General features: G+C 42.1%; 2 protein-coding genes across 3 annotated transcripts in view; one reads left to right on the plus strand and one right to left on the minus strand.

Moving 5' to 3' along the window:
• Positions 1–1,159: 1,159 nt before the first annotated feature.
• Positions 1,160–17,451, plus strand: CDR2 (cerebellar degeneration related protein 2). The gene is made up of 5 exons (XM_074919844.1): positions 1,160–1,474; positions 6,684–6,796; positions 11,550–11,698; positions 11,962–12,126; positions 13,319–17,451. The coding sequence occupies exons 1-5, from the start codon at positions 1,396–1,398 to the stop codon at positions 14,184–14,186; spliced, it is 1,374 nt and encodes a 457-aa protein (XP_074775945.1). The 5' UTR covers positions 1,160–1,395; the 3' UTR covers positions 14,187–17,451.
• A 130-nt stretch (positions 17,452–17,581) lies between these two features.
• POLR3E (RNA polymerase III subunit E) overlaps positions 17,582–18,725 on the minus strand; it is a 29,519-nt gene continuing 28,375 nt past the window's right edge. For both annotated transcript variants that reach the window (XM_074919843.1, XM_074919842.1), the window contains exon 21: positions 17,582–17,821. In XM_074919843.1, the coding sequence (XP_074775944.1) occupies positions 17,765–17,821 (57 nt within the window). In that variant the 3' untranslated portion in view covers positions 17,582–17,764. The remainder of the gene's footprint in view (positions 17,822–18,725) is intronic.

An 18,725-nucleotide genomic window follows, 5' to 3' on the forward strand; every position in this document is an offset into this window, starting at 1 on the left:
ACCTGCTTTTCTCCCAGAGCTGAACAAACACTAAAAGAAACTAGAGCACGAGTCTAAAGAAGAAAGTGGATTCCCGAGCGATAATGAATGTTGACTGAAGCACACTAGCTCACATCGCACTGCTGTCCCGGGTCCCAGACTGCAGCCTAACGCTCCCAGTCCTGACAAACTGGTTGGACACAAGTATCTTCCTCATCTTTCTTCCATGACTTTGAACCACATGAAGGCAGAACTAAGAATAAACGCTTTCCTAATCCCGAGGGGTAATACTAAGGGCAAACACTGCTGAAGCAGAGGGCAGATGCAAACAAAAGGCACTTGGAGCAGGAGGGCAAGTGGAACCGGTTGCGTGCCGCCGCTCTTTCCAGCCGCGATGCCACGGCTGCCCAGGCGCTGGGACCGCGGCTCCTGGGAGGCGGGGGACGCCAGAAACTTGTAGGACTAGAAGTTTGGAGGTGCTCTTCTGTTAAAACTGGGCAAATCAAGCCAGGCTCTCCTCAGCAGCTCCCCTGATACGGGACACGGCTCTCTCTGCCTTGTAAGGGAGGCGAGAGGGAGCGGTGACCGCCCGAGGGACACGCGAGGCGCGGGGCTGGAGACTCGCCGTTTTCAGGCATGACAGCAGCGGCCACGGCCGCCTGCTCCAGCGGGGCCACACTCTCCTCTCCTCCCCTTCTGCACTCCGGCGCCACAGCTCCCGCGGAGGCGGCGGGAACGCGACCCGCACCTGGGCGTGACGCCGGCGAGGGGCCGCGGCTCAGGGGCCGAGCCCCTCGCGCCAGGCTCTTCCCTCAGCGCTCCCCGCGGGCTCCCAACACGGGGCGACTGGGAGTCACGGCTTCCCCTACGTCCGGCCGTGCCAGCTCTGCTCCGCCGCAGCCCCCCCGGAATACCCCGCGGCACCCGCTCCCCGCCATTAACCCCTCAGCGCCCCGCCGCCGCCGCCCCCTCCCGCAGCACTAACCTCCGCCCGGAGGTTGCGCAGCTGGTTGCTGGGGAGGGGCGGAATGAGCCCGAGCCAACCTTCTCTTCGTTCTCATTGGCGCCTTCCTACGAATTCGCTTTGTGATTGGCGTAGGCTCCTTTCGATCTGTCTGGCGGGCGGCTTCCCATTGGCCTCCCGCCGGGAGGTGAGGGTGTTGTGTTTGAAGCGCGGGGAGACGGGGGGCGGGCGGCTGTAGTTTGCCACGTTGCCGCCGGCAGCTTCGCGCAGCCCGACCAGAAGGGGGAGAGGTTCGGCAAAGTCCGGAAACGCTCGGCAATGGCCGGAGGCGGCTTTTAAGGAGAGGAGCGGCTGCCGGCTCGCCCTGCCCCGCCGTCGCTCGGTGCGAGGGGACTGGTTCGCGTGGGCGCTGCCGCCTGGTCCGCCCGCTGGCCGCGAGGGGAAGGGGCGCGATGCTGGCCGACAGCCTGGTGGAGGAGTTCGAGATCCGCGAGGATGAGCCCTGGTACGACCAGCAGGACCTGCAGCAAGGTGAGCCGGGGCGGGGGAGAGGCGGCGGAGTGCTGCTGCCGCGGGGGGCGGCGAGGAGGGCGTGTGAGGGCGGGGGGCGGCGGGTGGGCGCAGGGCACCGCCACAGCGGCGGAGCCGGGCGCTCGGGCGGGGCGGCGGGAAGGGCGTGAGGGGGCCGAGGCCGCCGGCGAGGGTCGCGGCGTGGCGGCGGGAGCGGGGCTTGTGCCGCCCCGCCAGCGTCGCAGCCGGCAGCCCGGGCTCCCCTCACGGCCGTGCCTCCCGCCGCCTTGGGCGCGTAGGCAGAGGGATCGCCGTTATCGATAAAGATTGCAGCCGTCTTTGTTTGACGGAAGGGGTTGCTGCAGCCGAGTTGATTCGTGCCCGGGCCCCCCCCTCCGCCCGGGAGGGAAGCGCCTCTCCGGAAAGTTGCACCTTGACAGGGTAATAAAGCAGCTGTTGAGGGTAGGCGCTGGAAATAGCGGGCGCTGGAAGCATCGGGGTTGCTATATTGCGCCTTGTTGAGCCTTTTTGTAAGGACTTCCAGTCAATGAAGTTGTAAATGTGGCTGTGCTCGATTAGTTGCAGATCCATTATTAAAAACTTTATAAGCTTCCTTATTAAAACATACGAATAAGAACCCTGTGCATCATAATTATACATATAAATAGCTCCTCTGTGTCACTCTGTCAAAAGGTCTTAAAAGATGATAAGCAAAAGGTAAATGCGGTTCTCATTTCAGAGATGAGGGGGTTACAGGAATACACCAAGTATAATCGCTGTAAAAATCTTCTACAGACATGATATGGAAAGAATGTGCAATTTCCTTAAGAGCTTAGTGGCATTTATAACTGGTATTTACTTAGTTCTACTTTCTGTTATTAATCCTGAGTTCGTTTTAAAAGTCCAGTTTCAAGCTGTGAAGTGGCTTCCTGCAAACCTGCTCCAGCCCTATGCTTTTGGCTTCTCCATTGAAGTACACGAGTTCTTGGGATTGGCAGGTGCTCCTGTAGTATAAGAACGATACTTTCGAAAGCTCTTCCTCGCAAAGCAGTTTTCCCACTGAGATCAGGCATCTGACAGCAGAAACTTTTTTTTGAGACAGGAATAGGTCTCTAATTGTATGCTTTGTCTACAAAATAGCTGTTTGAAAGCTGTATTTAGGTACTCTTTGCTCAAAATAGATGTTTTCATGGCTCTAGGATGCAAACCAATCAATTTAAATAAGGTCCTGAAACTGTAGTTTGCTGTCAAAGGGAAGAGAGTAGAAAATTTGAAGACATGATTTAGCAGTTTTTACTATGTAAGTGTTTATGGGGTAGAAGACCTACAAAGAGACTTTACAGTGTATAGCAGCTGACTTCATCCCTTATTGATGTTTCTTTAATTTTGTATTTTAAATCATCATTTGGCTCTCTGCTGTGAGCTTTTAAGAAACAGTATTCCATTCTAGAGGTTAGTGCATTTTGAGGGTTGGTTAATGCTTTCTCAACATTTGAACAATCTTTTTCTGGGGATTATCTCTTTACAAGCCTGAAGTGAAGTGACCGATAGCCTTGCCAAAAGGGAAAGGAGGAAAACAAACTGATGGGCAAGTTGTAAGGTATTTCTTATTTGCGTTTCAGGAATGTTTGTTTGAATGTTCTGTTACACTTTATTCCTGGAGTCGGAAAGATATTCTTCCTCTCCTAAAACTAAGCAATACCAATGTATGTAAACAGAGTAGTAAGAATGCTTAAGGATCAAGGTCTCTTGAAACTTTTTACAACACAGTCAGTGCACATGTAAAAAACTGAGTAGGTTTATGAGAAAACCTAGGTTGTAAAACCGTAGGAAGCACCCTGAAACAAGCTTGTAGTCCTTGTCAGCCCGTCTTTGAAATCTAAATTAGGGTAGGGTTTTGGAAAAACTTTGACAGTCTTTGTGTGCACCAAAAGCTTTTGTGTTAACAATGGAGGTGGGCTTTTCTGGCATGCTGTTCATGAGAACAGAATGCTCATGGAATTCTTTTAAGGATGGGAACAGCCATCCTTGCTTCAGCAACATCCATGTTGTGCTGCAGCATGCTGACCTTTGAAAAAGAATTTTTATATGACTGCTCTTTTTACATCTTGCTGCTCCTCACTTTAACAGAACAGACAGTAGTCTGAACATGGAGTAAGAAATATGAAGCTAAGTAAAAATTAAGAGTTTTATAGTTAGGTAAACTTCAACCAGGCTCACTTAGATGTATCTTGCACTACTAAATGCCTTTTGCTGTTGAAAAGAATGGGTTTATTTTTACATTGAAAATTATCTGAATCATTTTGTTAGGTGGGTTGTGAAAAAGTAGAAGAGAAGGATTTTAGTACTGGTTTTATTTTTTTCTCAATTATAGTAACACTGTCAGAAGAGATTGTGGAGAAGTGCTGCTAAGTGAGGGCTGTTTAATGTCACGGCAGACCTATTCTCAAAGTCTTGTTTTGCTTTAGAGATTTCTGATGGAGCTGTTAAAACACCAGTACAACTGATCAGATTTACTGAAAGGAAGATCTTAAGATCTGAATGTATGCAGTTTGCATTATTAAAAACCTCCCTGCTTAGATCTTCATGGTGAAAAGGAAAAATGTCTGTCTGGCAGAACTTAGCTGTTACTTTACATAAATTTACAACAGAAAATGCAGTGTGCTTCTAGTATTGTACAGTAACTCTCTGAGAAATGTGAATTAACCGTTTTCCTTCTCTATCTAGAGAACATACATATTGCACATTCATTCTTAAAATTTGCTCATTATAGGGCTTATAGGTACTTAACAATGTAGAAAAATGGACACAAAGCAAATTCTTAATTTTAGAAGAGGTGAAATTCTTTCAGTTCTTGCTTTCTCTGGGGATAGCAGTCTGGGGTTTTTTGCATGTTTCTGAGCTCTTCCACTTGTATTCTCCCCCTCAGAAACAAATTGCCTTAATTACAAAATAGCATGCTTCTCCCATAGTAACTCATTTGTGTTTCTGCCATTCTAATGAACAGAATGAGTGTGTAAGTATAATGACATGAATTCTATTACTCACATTGTATTCAAAGTACTGTGTGGTGTGTACTACTTGATTTAGTAGATGAGGGGGCATTTAAGAATGAAACTATCAACTCTTAAATGTACTTAAACATCAAAACAAACTTTCACTTTGGCAAGGGAAATGGCAGCAAGTAATGCTATTATGCATTACGTCTTTAACATAATCTTAAATCCTCTCTAAAGCTCTTATTCTACTGTTAAAATAAAAGAATGGACTATTTAGTCTTTGCCTCAAATGATGCCAGTATTGTTGACTAGCTTTAAAGATTCTAGTGAGGATTTGTGTAGTATGGGAACCTGTGGAACAGGACTCCTTTTTATACAGGATGACAGGTTCACTGGATTTAAAGACTATATTGTATTCTGTAATGTGATAGAACGAACAGCTTGCTGTTAGGGAGTTACTCTGTCCATGAGTAAACAATGTACAATCTCTGTTTGAAAATGGGAAAAACTTGAGCAGGACACCTTAAGGTTTCCTTATCCAAGTATTTTAAACCCCAACTCTAGAGCAGGCTGTGTTTCTTAACAGATGCTACGTGAGGATAAACCTGTAAATATAGATCAGTCCACCATGTGGCTCCTCGCCATGCATCTTTTGAAACTGCAAGGAACTCCCATGCAGTGTTACTTGTTTCAAATAATTTTTGTGGCATTTGTTCTAAGAATCTGACCTTAAGGTAGGAAACAATGCACTGTAGCTGTAAAGAATGTGTAAAGAATACCACAGCTGTTGTTTTGCTAGAATTGGACATCTACAACTTAATAGACAAATGTTTCTACTCGCTTGTCCTTGTAAGTCTGAATCTGGTCTTTGGCTTAAGTGTGTAGATGGAGTAATCATTTTGGACAGGCTGCCAGACTGAAGGTTAGCACAGAGCAACCTTGGAACAGTGTTCTATCTATTACAATGACTAGCTGATAAGATAATTGGGAAAGGGCAGGAAAGAGGTAAGATAACATGTTAAAACAAGGGCATCTTAATCAAATGAAAATGGAATGTGTTTTCTCATCTAGCTGCAACTACCAATGATGCAATACATGGCTCATATTAATTTAAGTCTTCTTGAAGTGAAACTGAGTTTTTCTTGACTTTTCTTCTGTCTTTGTCCTTAGTGACGCTTGTTCTATGTGAAAACTAACAAGATTGTATTGCATGCATGCAGGAGACAACCTGGTTATAGTACAGGTGATGGGAAGGAGGTGGAAAATCAGAGATTTTTGGAAATCTGTTGGATTCTTAACATGTAATACACTGCATAGAGTAATCACAATTTTAGCAGTTACACCGAGATTTGTTTCTTTGTCGCATTATGTTAGCTTTTAAATTACACGTCTTTAAACATAATAATATAGAATATCTAGCACTACTGATGCTGTTGAACAAATATCAAGCTTCCCTCTAGAAAGGAACTGAGTGTTCAGATGACTTATTTCTTAATTTGAAACAACTACAGTCACTGCACCCTGGAGGTGATTGAAAATGACTGAAGTGAAATTGAGATTAAGTGCCTGAGAACAAATGACATTTAAAATCATGTTTTGGAGCACATAAAACAATTCTTGTCTCCTAGGTTTATGAGCTTGCAAAGCAGAATAGTACATTTCTTTATCAGTTTTATGTCTTTTGATGTTATTGTTTCACCATAAAACCATCTGAAACTTTCATTTAGCACTTTGATCCTGTATGACCTGAGCTCCTTGGTGAAGGAGTAATGGGGAAGAATAGCAAAGTAAATAAGAGTGCAGTCACCTTTGGCCTGGGTCTAGCCTGATGAACATTTACAGGCTCTTTTATGCTAATTCTTCTAAAACATGAGTGCTGTAAACATGAAGTGTAGCTGTCAGACACCTTGGGTAGAGATGCTGGTGCAGTACTAGGCAGATGGTGGGAAGAGAAGATGGCAGCATGTGTCTGACCTGTGACTGAAGGACCAAAGGAACTAAGGCAGCTTCATGAAATGAGTATCTTCTAGGTTTCAGGACTGACTTACGCTTGCATTATAGATGGTATATGAATGTTCTACTTAAGCTACCTTTTTTTTTGGGTCCTGGATATAACTTAGAGCAGTTATGACAGCAATAAAAAAATGACCAAGTATTTGGTTAAAACGCTTTAAAATTAGATTATATTACTGGGTCTATAACTTACATGCAAACGTGATTTCTTTGTTTAGATCTTCACCTTGCTGCTGAGCTTGGGAAGACATTACTGGACCGCAACACTGAACTAGAAGAATCTTTACAGCAAATGTATGCAACAAATCAGGAACAACTGCAGGAGATAGAGGTAAACATTTAAGGGATCCAAGTGTTAAAGCACCTATACCTGCACCATAATAGTTGAGATCAATACAGAAGTTGAGATCTAAATTTCTTGACACTTGATGGACACTTTAAAGAAAAATACTACATAATCTTTAACCACTCCTGCTACTTTGAGAATTTGAGAACCTGTATATGCTTGATCATAGTTAGATCTGTTTGTCTGATTACCAGAAGCTTTGTGCCAGTAAACTTCATGTTGGATTTGGCTTGTTTAATGACAACTGGTATCTTTATGTACAGAAAAGTTACTTTTTATTTTATACTTTGCTGACCTTGCCAGGTAAAATGACATTATATGATGATAAATAAATTAGTAATTTAAATTATTATATTAAAATGTTAGTGGTTATAGCCCTGAAATTTAAATGCTAGTAAGTGCAGGAGAGAGATTTAAGTAAAATCTGAGGATATGTACTTCTATTAACCTGAGCTGTGGTAAATGGAGCTAAAGTCTATTTCAATTAAAAAAAACAACTAAACAAAACAACAAAAAACCCCAGAAAAACCAGACACTTAAATAGTATCTAAATACAGGATGAAGTGAATATATTGTTCTGAATATTCCAGGGGAGAAAAAAAAATCATAATTGTCCTTTCAAAACCACTTATCTTTGTGTTACTTGGTGGAAAAACCTGGCCATTTTTGGCAATATTTTTTCTTTTAATATTGCTTGTGTTCTTGCAGACCTAGCATTTGTCAGCATAATGATTTTTTTCTCAACTATTGGAGGGCAATGCATGGTTTCTAATAATTAAATTATTAAATATTCAGTACTTTGCTGACTGACAACATATTGTAAATGTAGTCAGCATTTCAGTTTGGTTCTGCTGTGAATCATAGGGAACGGGCTGTGACTGGTATACACTAGATTTTTACAAAATCTGAGTTCCTTTGTGCAAGAAGTACTTATGTAGTTACAGATGTTGGGTGTATTTTGTACAACTGCAACTTAAGATTTAAATCCCTTGTCATTGTAATGGTAACAGGTAACTTAAAAAATCCTAAGCTTAGTACGTATAGATACCTAGATGACTGATACATAGGTGTCTTTACAGTAAACATGTTAACACAAATGCACCATTTTTATTAGGTGATGCACTATTTCTGGGTGCAGGTCATTTTCTTTTTAATAAGATACTTCTGTTTTATACTTCATACTTTGGATTTCTCCTCTATTATATGCTAAATGTCATCTTTGTTATCCTATTTGTTCTGTGATACAATGATTGGAATGGCTGATATTTATGTTAGTGCTGCAGCATTAAAAAAAACATATTTACTTATGCAGAGACTTAAAATAACTCATTGCCATTAGTGGTTTTTATAAAAAGATTAATTCTTGAGATCTAGAGAGGACAAACACTTCAAAGTGCTATACAAATGCTGTTCTATTTAAGGTTCAACACCTGTATGAACAACCATGTTTAAGGAAGTGTTTAACATGGTTACAACACACCTGTTGAAATAACACCACATAACATTGCGATAGGTAACTAATCTGGCTCACTGAGTGTAGCTACTTAATAAGCAGCTGTATTTTCATGCTGTCTTGAAATATTATTGAAATAAAACACTTATATTAATGTTGAAATGTGTTATTGCTAAGCTGCATTCATTTATAAAAATAGCCTAGTGCTATTAAGGATGTAATATCCTGTTGGTTTAAGGCAGTTTATTTGCTTAAGCTTTTTTTGGTGGGTTAGCACTGATTGACTACGTAAGAGAGCTTCAGCACAAGAAGTGGCCAGAAGTGTCCTTCCAGCAGGGATCTGTAGTTGGTGTGTTGCAGGGTCAAGTACTTCCAGGTTCAGACAACCTCAGATGGTGACAGACTAATTTATTCTCTCAATATCTTGCTTTGCTTAGCCAATCAAACCAAGTCAAGACTTGTGCAATACTATTCTTTGACAGCTTTATCTGATAACTCTTTCCTCTCTTTACTGTTCTCCCCCAGCATGCATTAGAGTGTGTATTGGGTTGCCCTATTAGCTCCCTCCAAGAGGAGGGATAGAGGTGGGAGATCAGTTTTTGTGATGCTTCTGACACAAGTAGTGCCTGCACCTTTATTTGCCCAACTTACTGTCTTGAATCAACCTGCAGACTGTATTTGTATCTGCTGTAATAACACAGTCTTCCTAGTTCTACCACCTGTCTTAATCTTCTGTCTTTTCCCAGTGCAGTTTAAAAGTGTATTAGCAACTCAAAACTTTTCTTCCTTCGAAGAAGTCTCTCTTGCATCTGGATTTCTGGTAGAAAAGGGAAAATCAAATTAACCCCTTCTTCAGATACCCAGAGAGAACCTCAAGATGGAGGAACTGAATGTATTAGCTTACTGGGAGAAGGGACTGAAACAAATAGGAATAAAATTAGCATATGCAAGGTGCAGTACTACTTTTCAGCTTGTAAAAGCAGTTCAGTCAGTTATTTTCATACCCATATTTCTGTGTTCTGTGAGAATGCAGGATATCCCACTGTGCAGGATAAATGTGCAAAGTGGCACATCCAGTCTCTATGCTTGACTTTTTTTTATTTCCGCCGCCCCCCCCCCCCCCCCCCCAATATTCAAGTGCTTATCTTTGTAACCTAAAGGTGATCTTTCAGCTGTTCCTGTAGCTAGTCTGTTGCATTTTTGGCAATCTTTTTCAGTGCAGTATATTGGCGTAAGTCTTTGTGTTGTTTTTTTGTGTGGGTTTTTTTTTCCCTATTAATTCATATTTTTTGAGTAGCAAAATCTCTAACTTGCTAAGAAATCATTCTGAAATATGGTACTCTCTTGTCTGCATGGAAGAGGAAGGGTCAAAGGTTCTGGGATGCTTAAGATTACATCTAATATATTAAACGCTAACGTATTAAGCGCTTTACAGCCTTGGATCATTATATCTGACCTCTGTGCTGACACATGTGCCACTAACTAATCATTATAAATGTAGTAAATGCTGGATTGAAAGGGCAACTTTATTCATGTCTGCATCTGTTCTTGGCACTCCAACTTCAGAAATACTGACACTCTTATCATGTGATAGAATGCAAGAAGTCTCAACTGCTGCTTCATATTAGGTGCTTAGTTGCAGGGGAGGTAGAATAAATGTGAACTTCCCAAGTATTTATTACCACATCAATACTTTGTTTTGGTGGCCTGGTATAACCAAGGCCAACTTGACCCCAGCACTAAAGATAATGGAGATGCAAGGTGGAGAAAATGGTGCTTCACCTCTTCCATTCATCTAAAACTTCTGCAAAAGCCCATTGCAGTAAGTGGTAGCATCTAATTCTGGCATCAAAGTCTTGGTTTCTGTGCTTAGCCACACAGGTGTTCCTGAAGAAAATCTGAAGATCTCCAGCTCCTTCCCAGAATAACCAATAGGGAAAGTTAATCTGAAATGGGTCACATTGAGATTCTGCTGCTAATCCATGGACTATTTTTGTGTAAATCCTCTGTCATGTGTGCACAGGCTACAAAAGGATCTAGCCAACTGCTACCATGTTGATCTTCTAGAAGTTTATCTGTAGCAGTTACTAGCCCTAGATTAACTTATTACCTGTTCTTAAATTGCCTAAAATGTAAAACCATCAATCTTTTAATGAGGTAAAAGGTTAAGTAGAATATTGGAAGTTTTCAGTATGTAACAGTACTATGTAAAGAGAAGTAATTCTGCCTAGAAGTCTGCTGGGTGTTCTTACTTGAAGTTTACTTTTCAGTAAGTAGCATGTAGTAATACACAGTATATTGCAAGAAATAAATTCTGTGTAAGAACAAAGTATTTCAGATTTAAAGGGTTGGGTGTTTTGTTCAAGTCTGTCTGATGCAAGCTCTTGTGTGGATTTTTAGAACTGGATCAGTCCTGTCCTGGGTAGGACAATAAAAGACACTTGTATTAAGAGCCTTAGGTGATTGTTAACTACTCTTAAGACTGAGAATTCCAAGTGTTCTGACATTATTCAAGAAACTTAACAGTCTGTGCTGTTAAGTGTAAAACTAAAGAGGATTAAAATGAGAATACTTCATGTGGAGTTTTACTTTTTTAAAAAAAGGCAGGAAACCTTTATTTGGGATTTCAGTAACTGGAATAATTCCCTGTAGGTAATTAAAGACTGAATTCAGTAATTTGATTGTACTTCCTGACACATAGTAGCCCACACAGTCTTAACTGTGACCACAACCTAAATTCTGTTCTACTGAACCTAATGTTGCCTCAGACTAGAACTTAGGTCAGCTGAAAAGAAATTTAATTATGGATGCTGCTACCCAGTATTTCTGTTTTAACGCTCAGAAAATTGTTGGGTCAACACTTAGAAAATTTCTGTTGGAGCCCACTGCAACTTTTAGAAGGACTCAGTGGATAGTTAAGGGCTGTGTTGAAGTCTGGATTCAAGGCTCTATCAGTGACGGCTGCAGTACAGCCAAACCCAATCCAGAAGGCTTGGCTACTGTCAAAAGTCTAGCTGCAGCAAGGACAGAGAAACACAGCTTGTACAACCAAACCCAGCTCCTCTGGGTGAAAGGCTGGTTGATGAGTGAGGGTTGACCTCCATGACAGAGGCAAGCTGGCTGGGTTACTGGTAGAGCCTTTTCAACTGAACACTTAGCAAAGCAACCACTGGAATCTACATTTCTGAAACTTAGTTGTTTCTCTATGAATGTGAATAAAAATGCCAAACAGTAGTCCTGTTTTTGTTTCAAGTATAAACTAGTAACATCAATACTGTCTTGCAGTACCTCACAAAGCAAGTGGAGCTCTTGCGTCAGATGAATGATCAGCATGCAAAAGTCTATGAACAGCTGGATGTGACAGCAAGAGAACTAGAAGACACTAATCAAAAACTAGTTGCGGAGAGTAGAGCTTCACAACAAAAGATATTAAGGTAACAGACTCTTACTAGATCCCCACCTCCAGTTGATAATATGAAGAAGAGCAGTCCAAGTGTATTTGTGTAGTTATTGGGTGGCTGTCTCTGTCTAGTGGTGTTCTACAATCCTGCTAAATTGAAAGGATCATTTTATTTAAAGGTCTCTTGGGGCCAAAGAGCAGCCTTCAGAGAAGAAACTACAGTAGGAGGGGATGGGAAATTCCCATGTCCTTGACTAAACACTCAAATGTTTTTAACAGCAGTCCTTCACCTTTTAGCTTGACAGAGACTATTGAAAATCTGCAAACACACATAGATGACCTGCAACGACAAGTAGAAGAACTGAAAAAGTCTGGACGAGGCCGGATGAACCATGAGAGATCTGACCAGCCAAGATCAATGCATAGTTTTTCATGTTTGAAGGAGCTGTATGACCTTCGCCAGTAAGACTTTTTACCTTGTATAGCAAAGAGAATACTGAAATTATTTTAAGCAGAGCTTTAAAAACTAAGACACACAAGCACAGCTTCAAACAAGCTAGCAGAGAAAGATCTAATGTTCTCCACTAGCAAATATCTGCACAGTCCTGCACTGTGTGGTGTTCCCACTGCTTGTGGCACACTTCTAGATCACACTACTCTTTGTGCGAGAGGAACTGCAGGCTCCACTTTCTGTCTTGAAAGGTTCTCTCCTAAAGTCTCCAACCATATGAAATTGTAACCTAGAAAGCTTACAGCAATTTGCACCCCACTTTCTTCCATCAGATAAAAGCATACACACAGATAATTAGAAAAACATCCTAAATGCAAAATATTTTCTGTAACTTATCCTTTCCTTGGATGTCTGTGGATACTTTCAAGGAAGGCAGGATTCCTGCAGTAGCTTTCCTGAACTTGAGCTGGTTAAAATGATGCTTAAGCTGGTAAAATGGTGCCTGGAGCTCTGGGCTACTTTTTTAATTTAGAGCAGTTTTACCCATCAGGACAATCACCTGGGGTAAAAGCTCAGAGAAGCTTCAATCCTGGAAGATAATTTCTTAAGTGAAGCACCTCCACAGACAGGCAGAACAGGTTTTTGTGTCTGGGCTTCAGCACTAGAGGTAAGACTGTACAATAAATCTGTATGGCTAAAAAGAAGTTATTTCTTGACAATTCAAAAGATAAGTGGATTTCTTCAAACTGCCAAAGGCTTGTGGAAATACCAGCCTACAGAATTGCCACGTCAATTTTCAGGCTTGTTTTCCAAAATGAATAATGACAAAAGTTACAAGAGTGGAGTGCTGCAGAAAAAAATCTGAGCGTCAGACAAAATGTTTCATGATACATGGAGGCAATATTTATTTAAACTTAAAATTGTAGGTCTTGTTATTCAATAAGCTTGTCTGTAACTTGAAACTGTTAATGAGCTGCCATCCTGCTTAAGCTGTGAGGCTTGATTTGATGGCACTTAAGTATTTACAAACTCTGTTCTGATTATTAAATCGACTGATAGGTCAGTCCAATGACTGCTGTTTATACTTTGAGGTGTGTTAGCACACAGTTCAAATGGGTCATTAGTTACCCAGGACAGGAAAAGCTTAGGAGGTGTGGTCAGCTGTACTTCCTACATTTGATGATACTTACTTTGTTCCTGCAGGTATTTTGTTTATGATCATGTGTTTGCAGAAAAGATTACTTCGATGGATAGTCAGCTAAGTCCTCTAGAAGAAGAAAATGAGAACTTAAAAAAGGCAGTTACAGTTCTGCAAGCCCAACTTAACCTAGAGAAAGAGAAGAGGGTAACAATGGAAGAGGAATATAGTCTTATGGTGAAAGAGAACTGTGACCTTGAACAGAGGCTTGCTGATACAGACTTGTATCGGGCTCGTGCAGAGGAGTTAGAAGCAGAAGTAGCTGAAATGAGACAAATCCTTCAGTCTGAAAACACACTCCATAATGCAGAGAAATTGGTGCCGGAATCCTTTTTCATTTCATTCAAGGAATCTTTAGAAAGGGAGCTTGGTCAGAGCCCGGCAGATGATGGACTTCTGACTGTATCGGAGCATGAGAAGAAGGCACTGAAGCGGAGCAGCAGCGAATCTTTCCTAAGCAGTGCTGCAGGGGGAGACATCCTAAGGGGCCACGAAGAAACGTGTATTAGGAGAGCTGAAGCTGTGAAGCAGCGAGGAATCTCTGTACTTAATGAAGTTGATGCACAGTATAATGCTCTGAAAGTGAAGTATGAGGAACTTTTGAAGAAGTGTCAAATGGATGAAGATTCTTTGAAACACAAGGCTGTACAAACGCTGAAGCAGTATTCCAAAGACCTACATGTGGGCAATACCCAGTGTGATCTTTCAGCTAGCAATCAAGAATTTGCAAATGTGGAGCTAAGTGACTCTCCTACAAATGCTCTTCCTGAATATAAAGCACTCTTCAAGGAAATTTTTAGTTGTATCAGAAAAACAAAGGAAGAAATAGATGAACACAGAGCCAAGTACAAGTCCCTCTCCTCTCAGCCGTAACATTGGACATGCTGGTGATAAGTTTTCTGTTGATGACTGATCTGTTAGTCAAGAAGGGGAAAACGTTTATATGAGTGTCAGAAGACCCCTTATACTGATGTATTTCTTGAGCACTCAAAATGAATGTTTTGAATTGGCTTGTAGACCTATAGTTAACAAGCTAGTTAGTTAACTGCTAGTCTCCCTGTACCTATGTAGCAATAGATTGAATGTTGTTTAGCACTGTCACACAAACTAGTGGTTGTAAACAAGTGTCATAGTTTAATATTACATTACTACTTCTTGCTACACTTAATCTCTGGCCAGAGCTGTAACTGACACTGGTTTCCTTAGTCCACTTCAAAAAAGAGGTAAGAGATCTGTGCTGTATTTCTCACAAGGAACTAAACACAAGACTATGGCTTCCTTTGGTTTGCAGTGACGATCTAGCCCTGCACACCGTGGATGTAGAAAATGACCACAAAGCAAGCCCCTGACTGCTCTCGGGGCAGCCTCTCCTCGATTCTCAAGCATGAAGCTGGCAGTCTAGCTGAACTTGCTTTGGCAGGAAGGTGGAGAGCTGGCACAGCAGCTGCACAGTGCTTGGGTTAAGCTAATACCATGTTTTCACATGCACTAAGGTCTCCCACAGATTAGTATAAATGTTGTCCTACTAAGAAAGGATTTGATGTAAAGTTTGTGTGACTGTTTAGGTATGGTTTCTTATGTAGGGCACTTTGTCTTAAGGCAAGATACTGTGAATTGATTCATGTGTGTTATTTGGGACCTACTGTTCTTTGGTGGAATGTCTGCAAAATACATTTTTATGTGTATTTGGTAAGATAGAAAGTTGCAGTTTAGCTATTTAACTTTAGTAGTAGCATTGACATAGTGGAATAGCTTTTAATCTTACATACCACAAACTCCTAAGTGCTTGAAGGAGATGGGCCAGGTAAAACCTGAGCGTATTGTTTTGTCTCTTGCTTCCAGTGTCAGCTTGTGTGAACCTATTCCATGCTGCCTGGGGGTGGGGGGATGGACACAACACTGCCAGAACATACACTACTGCAGACAGGGATCAGCTCTTGCTCTTCCTCTCCTCCTCCACTCCCTACTCATAATTCCTATGTATTCTGAAAAACAAAGAACAGGGAGAAGTATGTTTTTTAAAACTGCTTCAAAGTGTGAGGAAAACAAAGGCTGAGAGGTAAAGGATGGGGGGGGGGAGGAGGCACAATGAAAAGGTGATGTCCTTTCCTTATAAAGGGTCTCGTAGCTTAATTCTTGGGAATCTAATTCCTGCCTGTCTGGGTTGCTGCGATGTACCAGTTGATGCAGAATGTTGACAACTTCTCAGTTTTAGTTCAGTGGCTGCTGTTGCAGTTCCACCTGCTTTGTGTCCTGCCCTCTTAGGCTCATGTATAGCTGTCCTTCAGTTGCAGTATTATGACTTCATATTGTGGGAGTTTCTCTAAAACATGTATTGCATTCTGAGTTATTTAAAAATGGGAATCTGAATCTTGTATTTTTCTAAGCAAATAAATAATCCTGTCAGGCTCCATGTGTAACTAGTAATTATGCCCATCTGTGCCAGTCGGGAAATGGCAAACTTGGTGCAGATGGTACCTGCATTATCTAGCCTTGTCAGCTTTCCTACAGAGCTCAGATGGAATTCCCATTAAATTTGTATTTTAAAAAGGTTATGCTACATGGAAAAGGATAGGCCTGTCTAGGGTAGAAATCCAGAGGGAACCAGGTAGTTTCTCCTCATTATTGTGGTGTTTGTCAGTGCTGTTCAAAAAGGAGGGGGGGAAACAAAAGGTAGAAGAGATGCTGCTCTGCCATCAGGGTAACTGTACTGTCACTGTTTCCCTAACCAGAAGACATATAAAAGCAATCCTGAATTTTTGGTTAAATAGGTGATCTTTGGTGGTTTATTACTGTTGGCTGATGGAGAGCACTTTCATATATACCATTTTTATGCTTTAAAAACAGCAAAAATGTTCTCAGATTTCCACAGCACTACTTGATTCTTCTGTAAATTTAACAAGCCATTGCTAAGCTCTGGCTGTACTGTACTTTAACATGTAACTGCACATACTGTGCAATAAAAAACTCCAAGGCTGGGTTGTTTCATAACTTCTCTTGGATGGTGCCTTTCCCGGAGAGACTTTACAGCCACAGGTAACGCTGTGGCACCAGGGCTGTACTGGGGAAGTGTCAGCCATGGGTGTGTGCAACAGACAAAGGCTGCAAAAGCTGCCTGAACTTAAATCACCTCCCAATTATATTGATGTTGTTAATAAACTACACTAGCGTATTAATTAAGGTAGAGTTTTAGCAGTTTAAAAATAGATGTTTTCCACAGAAATGCCATAACAATATTCTTAGCCAATGTTACCTGGATTAACTACCTTAATCTGCTTATTTTGGTCAACAACTCAACTCAGTCTTTTCTGAGCATAAGTAGATGAAATTAATAGAATCTCCTTGAGCTTCTCATGTGATGGAAATTATAGTAAAGAACATGACCAGTAGAGTAACCACATTCTCCAGTGCTGAGGGTTAGAGGTTCCTGACCTTACTGCAGTTAGGCTCCAGTGATGAACCTGTAACCCTGCGGGGTTACTGCCCCTCAGCACAGGCCCTTTGCCTGACAGCTGCCCCCAGAGAACACGATGCAAGCAGAGCGAGGCTGAGCAGTTTGCCATCTACCTCCAGCCTCTACTAAAACAGTCCTGAGTTCTCCTTCCTCCGTAAGCCTTCCAGCTATACATGGAGCAGGTGCAGCTTGTGTTTCTTCTTGGACAAACTTGAGGCAGGGTAGAATTGACCTTCGAGATAAAATTTTATTTAAAAAATTACACAAAATAGAGGTTTTACATTGTTGCCATGTGATAACTACAGCTGGATGCCTTCCAGAGGGTGCACTCAGTTACTTACCTTGCTGTATTTGCATACAGTAATGCAAAAACCCCCTCAAACAAAACCCCCACCAATAAAAGAAACCCAGCAGTTGTTCCACATCTGTTTCAACTGTAGGTACTTTGCCAAATCACTCCTTTCACAGACACCAGGTGAGAACAGTTGCTATGTAGTACAGAGTTCACAGACAGGGACTTTGTTCCCCCTTCCCAAGCCTGTTGTTTCCATGAACATGACTTTTTCTAAAGAGGCCTGCAAGGGAGAGCATCTAGGTATTTAACAAAAACTGGGAAGTTTGTAAACAAATTTAATTTATTGGCATTACTTATGAAATAAAGTATTAGACCATGATTTTCCATCATGTCTGTGTCAGTATATGGTTTTATTTTTTTTATATTGAAACAAATGAGAATTGAAATACATTAGAAATCCCCAATTAATTGAGCTGCAGACAGGGTCCCCGGTTGTCTTCCTAGTTGCTCTCGCGCCTCGGCAGCCATGCAAACACGTGTGTGAGCATGTTGGGATGGGAGGGACTGTCTGCAATGCCCACGTGCCCCAGAGTGGGTCAGATCCTGCCCCACGCCCCCGAGGCCACGGCATTACTGTCTGTGCCACCCGCTGCAGGTTTCCTCTTTCGTCCTGGAGATCACTCGAATCCGCCCCCACCGCTGTCAGGACTGCACCGTCCCCTTAAGATACCACATCCCGCCGTAGCTGACACAGCAGTCCTGGGGAGAGAGGGCAAGGCCGTAAGCTCTTGGGAACCACGGCCTCCTTCTTTTGGGGAACAGCAACAAAAGTCTCCTCGGTGGTGCACAAGGGAGAGCCCCAGTCCTGAGCAGCAGGTTGTCTCCACCCTGGAGACCATGTAGCTTAAACGAAGATGACAAACACAAGTGGGGGAAGGTTGAGAGGCCATGAGGACAAGCAATGGGATGGCAGCAAGAAACCGGGCTTCTGGGGGCAGAAAATGGGGATCGTGCAGAAGGCAGCTTAGGAGAGGTGGTGGGGAGAACTGGGGTAAACACACAGGCCGAGGTGGAAAGCCTAAGGGGAGCAGTGGGAAGGGGCTGGGTATGAAAGCAGCTGCCATATCTAAAGCCTTTTAAGAAACAACGTTCTATGATAATGAACTGAAACCTCAGAACCGTGCTTGAGTATTCTGACCACACGTCTGCTAAGTTTCCAGCAGGCAAGCACCACAGCAAAGGAGTTCAGTAAGTGGGTTTTCTTGTGGCTCATTTTCTTACTGCTATTAGATGAGCACCAAGGCTCGAGTTCAAAATTAATGGCTACTTCTTTTGCTCCCACCCTCCCATTTAGGTAATTTCAACACAGGCTTAAGTACTGCTACAGAACTGATGCTGCAAAGCTTAAAGGAGAAAAAAGTATCTTTTTTTCCGAAGCCTTGGGACTTGCACATCACAGAAACAAGTACAAAATTTAGTGTGGAGGCTAGAAAGAGGGTTTGAAGACTTGATCTGCAGATGCAAAAATACAAACCCTGTCAGTCTGTTCCTCTGTGTATAAAAAAGGAGCACACGCATATGGGGAAATAGGAGTCAACAAATCCAATTTCATTCAAAAAGGAATCCAATCTCTTGTGGCTTAAAGAAACCAGAGAATCTTCCT

This window comes from Athene noctua, chromosome 15, assembly GCF_965140245.1.
Source record: "Athene noctua chromosome 15, bAthNoc1.hap1.1, whole genome shotgun sequence".
Taxonomy (NCBI): Eukaryota; Metazoa; Chordata; class Aves; order Strigiformes; family Strigidae; genus Athene; species Athene noctua.